The sequence below is a fragment of the Hippocampus bargibanti genome, linkage group LG10, assembly GCF_051943395.1.
Source record: "Hippocampus bargibanti isolate YZ-2025 linkage group LG10, ASM5194339v1, whole genome shotgun sequence".
In the NCBI taxonomy this organism is placed as follows: Eukaryota; Metazoa; Chordata; class Actinopteri; order Syngnathiformes; family Syngnathidae; genus Hippocampus; species Hippocampus bargibanti.
Genome location: NC_142743.1, coordinates 13,544,488 through 13,550,521, shown reverse-complemented (window position 1 = coordinate 13,550,521; position 6,034 = coordinate 13,544,488). Strand labels below are relative to the sequence as shown.

Genomic DNA, 6,034 nt, shown 5'->3' with positions numbered 1-6,034 from the left:
AAATGGCACCTCAGCCTAAGAATTTGCTGTCTTAAAATATGTCGTAAGCTAAGGCCCATTAATTATATATTTTTATTGAGACATAAGGGCTTAAAGTTACAAAATTATACAATTACAAAAAATTACATGGATATAAACCAGTAAAAATCAGACTCTTGAACTTTCGGTGGCATGAATACTTCAAAACGAGAAACTCATGAAACAGGCCTGTACATAGTCAATCGACATTGTTTTTTTTTCCTCCAAGAATTTTAGGGATTACAAATTTTTATTGTGTGGTTATTCTATGATCGATTTAAATTGTCGAATTTATACTCTTGGCGGGCTGGCTCGAACCACGTCCCCCACGAAAACAGGGGAATCCACTTAATTTTTTACATTCATTTTTCATTCGGGCATCAGAAGCCGTTTTCCTGCGGTCATCTTACTCTGATGTTTAGTAAATTATCACTTTTCTTAAGTATTTAAATTTCTCATTTTTCATTTAACCAAGCCGTGAAAGTGACACAATTTGAAATAACGATTGGTACGCCCCTTTAACAGGGCAGATTCCTGCGTGCGCGTCTCCGCTTCCACGTGCGCGCGCCCGCACCGCAATTGGCGAAGGACGTCGCCACCACCACAATTTGCGCACGTCCCCTGCGTCGGACGAGCGTTTTGTTTTTTGGCTGACATCGTGGACGGTCGTCGGGGGAGACTACCGACTTCAAAGCACCGCCCCCCGCCAAGTGTAAAGCAACATTGCCGGGAGTGTCCGCCTCCGAGGGTCCCAACCACAGATCGGCCTACGCGGCGATGGCCAGCCCGCCTTCGGATAGCGACGTTCGGCTACAATCGGCGGAAACGAGCCGCCCGGAGCCCGCCTGCCTGGAGGCGCAGAAATGGATCGAGGTGAGTGGACTCCAAACTCGACGTCGCTCGGGGACTCTGATGGGGTGGTCATCGGGGGGGATTTGGAGTTCTGGCCGAATATAAATAAAATACCCGGTGCACCGTCACCTGTTCCGTGGGGAGGGTGAAGCGTCTGTGTCGGGTTACAGTTCAAAAGTTGTCATCCGAACACTCGGTTGTCTCGTGAAAACGACTCCCACGCGGATTAAAGGGACTCCGGTTATTTTGTAATTAAATATTGCGTGTTTATTACACGCCATGAACAGGAACGCCCCCTTGTCCCGCGGTGGTTGCCAAGGTGATGAAATCGGGCCAGCGTTCACGCACCAGCCACTTTTGATGATCATGATGATGGGATGAGATTAATCATGTGGGCCATCCGTTTTATCAACCCACGTGGTGAATCATAATCACAACGGAAACATGACTTAAAAACGGGGCTGAGTGTTAAAATAAACAAATTGTCAGTTTTTTTCCTGCAAGACGTAATTTCTAAATTTAAATTTCATCCAAAATGGGCTCAAAATCGCGTTGAATTAATTGCAGGATTGAGGTTGACTGTTCTATGCTGCCTCCCCGAGTATTTCGACACTTGTGAATGAAACTTTCACATTTAAATATTTATTGGAAAATAATTTCATTCCGTCAATGGAAACGCATAAACGTCGGATTTTATTCCTAGTCATTCTATGCAAGTCATCTATCACAACGTTTTTTGGTTCCCTTTGAAATTCGTCCTTTGCCGCCCCTCGCCGCACCCTCGTCATCAATATATACGCAGGAACTACTTTCTACTGCATTCATCTAAAACAATTTAGGTGTAGTTTTACGCCTCTCGAATTTTTTGGCATTCAACCTCAATATCGAAGCCACCCAGGCCGCCATGTTGTCTATTCGTAACCAGGCAATTTAGGCAAGTGAACGTCTCCTGCTGTGCCGTTTTGTTGTTCTCTGCTTCAGAATTGCGCCGGTTTATTTTCGTCGCCGTCTGGTCTGATTCTATTTGCAGTGCCCCTGTTTTTTATTTTGAATTCTTTCTTCGCTCCGCCCCCGCCCTCTCCCGTCCCCCTCACACAGGTGGTAATGACTCAGCACGTATGGGCCATGTAACGGTGTTCTAAATGTGTGTGTGTGAGTGAGTGAGACACCCTCCTCGGAAACACAGGGTTTGAGTGACAGTGGTCACCACGGCAACACGGCCTGGGCAGACTCTCAGGTGTCAGTCTCGTTTCCAAAAGGGGCGGTTTGGCGCCACGTCAATCCGTCCATGGGGGAAATTAGCCCATGTGCTCTGCAACACAAATCATAAATACAGGGGTAATGCAGTTCCACCCCAGTCCTGTAGTTGGCGGCCAAGGGCATTACAAAGTGAGTGACAACTGCCAAACGTTTTTTTTTTTTTTTTTTTTTTTTTTTTTTTTTTTTTTTTTTTTTGCTGTGGCTCTCAACTGATCCAATTCCTTGAGCCGTGCAATTGAAGTTGTTGTAATCGTCTAAATCGTCCGGAAGTCAGTCGAGGGTGTCTCCCACGTCTTGTCCAGTCAGCCCAGGGTCAGCCACCTTTAATTAATTTAGTTGTTTTTCCAAACAAACTAGTTTCTTACCAATATTTTTGTTTTGTGTTTTGCAGTGTCTACAAATATACTCACAACGTATTATCTGGATAATATTTTTTGGCATAATTTTCATATACAGCGATACCTTGGCTTACGAACGTAATTGGTTCCCAGACAGAGTGTTTAAGGTGAAAAGTGTGTATCCCAAAAATTAATTTCCCATAGGAAACCATTAAAATGAGAATAATCCGTTCCCAGGTCGCCATAAAACATACTTTTCTACTTTCTAATTTTCTAAGCCTTAAAACTACACAACATATACCTTAGTTTATGTATAATAAATGTGATATGGTATTTTAATTAAAGAAATAAACTACTGTATAATAAAGTTGTTTTATTTACCTTTGTCATGGTCGTTGATGGCTTGATGGAATGGAGTGGCCGGTTTCATCAGCATTAAACACTTGAAAGCTGACTTTGACTTTGATGAGGAACGTAACCTTCTTCTTTCACCATCTTGTGGAATCATCCCTTGTAGGTTTCTCTGTGATAATTTTATGTAGTTCCTCATAAATTGTGTTCTGTTTAGCTGGGTTGATAGCTTTTTGCATTAAGTGTCCAGATGGCTTATGCGGGTTATTTGTGGAGCCTGATTGATGGAATATTTTAACCTTGCAGTCTACACTCTGCGTTTGAAAAATCGAAGTTGAAACTCTTTCACTGCCATCTGCCTGTTTCTTTAAAGTTTAAAGCATCCCCCTCACTGATGCGTTCTTGACCAATCACATGGCTTTAACCGAAGACTGGGGCCAGGGAATAGAGGACAAAAACAGTCGGCTGCCATTTTATTGTGAGAAGAACGGGCTCGTTCGCGAACGACACATCACTCATTGAGGCAGCTCCGTGTACGAAAAAAGTTCGGATGCCAAGGTAAAGTTTGTATGCCAAGGTAAATTTTTCATAAATGTAACTTTCATAAACCGAAAAGTTTGTAAACCAAGGGATTCGTAAACCGAGGTATCACTATACTAACTAGTCTATGTGGTATTACACATCATTTTATACTCTTCTGGTATTATTTTCTTTGTCAAATTATCATTCAAAACAGTATTTTGTTCTTGATTTTTATGTCATTTGATAGATTTGGGGACATTATTTATTTTTTTAACATTACTGATACGCTCCTTTGACAGCATAAATTAATTAGGAAAATGTCGGCTTACTGACTGACTGCGCCCGTGGGGCTTCCCCCACAAATCCCCGTGATGCAATGTGTATATATATATATATATATATATATATATATATATATATATATATATATATACACACACACACACGGCAAATGTGTGCGCCAGATGTCGCGGACGTCCTTGGTGGCAGATTAACAGAGTCTCAGACAGTACGAGGCGTCTGCGAACTAAAAAAAAAAAAAAGAAATGCTTCTTCATGCATCCACACATCCCAACACACACACCAAGAGAAGCTACGCAAAATGACGATTGCAGATATACATACCTACCAGTACATTTGTAGTGGGGAGTGGGAGTCTCTCCAATAGTGCTTATGTTCTTTTTCTGTAGACAAAAAAGACAAATTAGCATCCCAAGCGTTGCCTGTGCAATTTTCATGATATCCAACAACCCCAGTTTAATTATTCATTAAAATGACTTCCATTCTTTTCCAATGGTAAACGTTTCAGACAGATAAATAGCAGCCAGCTCTGGAAAAAAAAATAAAAAAGGGGCCTATAAAATATTGGGATGCTGTCACAAAATTGACATGACATGCACAAAATGGAGCCAACGTCAGAAACTGCAAGATGCCATTTCGCCCCCTACCTCACCGTTCTTCCAGAACATATGCTTCATTTGCTTAGCCAGCTGTCTAAGAATGAGATTATCTTTTTTTCTTTTTTTTTTTGCTAACCACGAACATTTTTTTACAGTTATCTGGAGGAATTACATACTACGTCAAACTGAACCAATGTTTGCTAGAAATGGGTTAGGAGTGTGGCCGTGCATGCGTGCGTGCCAAATGTGGTCATGGAGTGAGCATTCATGGCAGCCACAGAAACCAAGCCAAAGGTCTTGAGGGGACTTCAGCGCCAGTCTCGGAAATCCGAGCCCCTGCAGCCCTCTTGGCGAGTGATTGCGCTGTGACGCCTTGAATGGCAGCAGCAGCTAACATTTAAATCCAAGGTGTGTCTGCGTGTGTGTGTGTGTGTGTGTGTGTGTGTGTGTGTGTGTGTGTGTGTGTGTGTGTGTGTGTGTGTCTGTGTGTGTGTAAAGGGGCAAAGTAGGCCAGAGCAGCATTGACTCGATTCTGTCATGTTCCCGTATTGCTCAAAATGACAAACTGTACAGTAGCAGATTATTTTATTGTGCTGTATGTCCTTCCGTCCATGCACCACATTTTAAAAATGTAAACCATGATTGTTTTTACCATTATTATGTGTCGCGGCTTGGAATTGAAGTGGATTTATGTGGGACAGGAGATGTGAGACAATCTCTTTTCGTCAATGGATGCTACAGCTGCGTGTTTGCTTTCAACATTTAGCTTGTAGTAGACGTGCACATTCCACCGTGACGTCCCTGATCCACTGGTGAAAAGGACGCTTTGATCCTCTCCTCTTTCATCTAGAACTGCTTCATGTCACAGAGAGGGTACAGCAAGCAAGTGCTGAAGAATGAATAACTCTTTATGTCTTTTTGTTGTCATATTTGTTATTTCGTTTTTTGTTTTTTTACTTTGTTACTTCCAGGTTGAGTGAACGCTGGCGCGTGTGGCTGCCGCTGCTCACCCGCGGAAAAAAATATCATGTGACTGTAAAGTGTCCTTGAGAGTTTTGAAAGGCGCTTATAAATGAAATGTATTATTATTATTATTATTATTATTATTATTAATAATAATTTTATCTAGCTATCTCTGTATCTCTCTCGCTATCTCGCTCGCTATCTTGCTCGCTAGCTCGCTGTCTCACTAGCTCGCTAGCTTGCTAGCTCACTATCGCTAGCTATCTCTTGTTAGCTATCTCTCTCTTGCTAGCTATCTCGCTATCTATCTGGCTAGCTATCTCGCTAGCTATCTCTCTCTCGTTAGCTATCTCTCTCTCGCTAGCTATCTCGCTATCTATCGCGCTATCTATCTGGCTAGCTATCTCGCTAGCTATCTCTCTCTCGTTAGCTATCTCTCTCTCGCTAGCTATCTCTCTACCTCGCTATCTAACTCTCTGTATTTATTTGTTTATTTATTTATTTATTTTAAGTGATCGTTCTCATTTGGATTGAGGCTGCTGGAATATTTCCCAAAGGACTTTTGGCGACCGCCAGTCGGGAAGCTTTTTAATCATGAGCTGGATTCATTACTTGTTAGGCCGCCTCGTTTATGGGTTCCAATCGTTGACGCTTGTCCCGTCAAAGTTTCTGGGTTGAGAATTTATGCTGACGCATGTGTTGCGTGCGGATTTGCTGCGCCGTTGTTCGCCAGCAAAGACAACAAAAGGATTATTTTTTTGTCATCCAGATAGCATGTCGATTTGAGGTATTAATCTCGCACGAAAAAAGCTTTCGGTAATCAGGGTGGAT

General features: G+C 42.3%; 1 protein-coding gene across 1 annotated transcript in view; it reads left to right on the top strand.

Moving 5' to 3' along the window:
• Window positions 1-571: 571 nt before the first annotated feature.
• LOC148892520 (uncharacterized) overlaps window positions 572-6,034 on the top strand; it is a 32,562-nt gene continuing 27,099 nt past the window's right edge. The window contains exon 1 of the mRNA XM_089006176.1: window positions 572-891. Within this exon, the coding sequence (XP_088862302.1) occupies window positions 882-891 (10 nt within the window). The 5' untranslated portion in view covers window positions 572-881. The remainder of the gene's footprint in view (window positions 892-6,034) is intronic.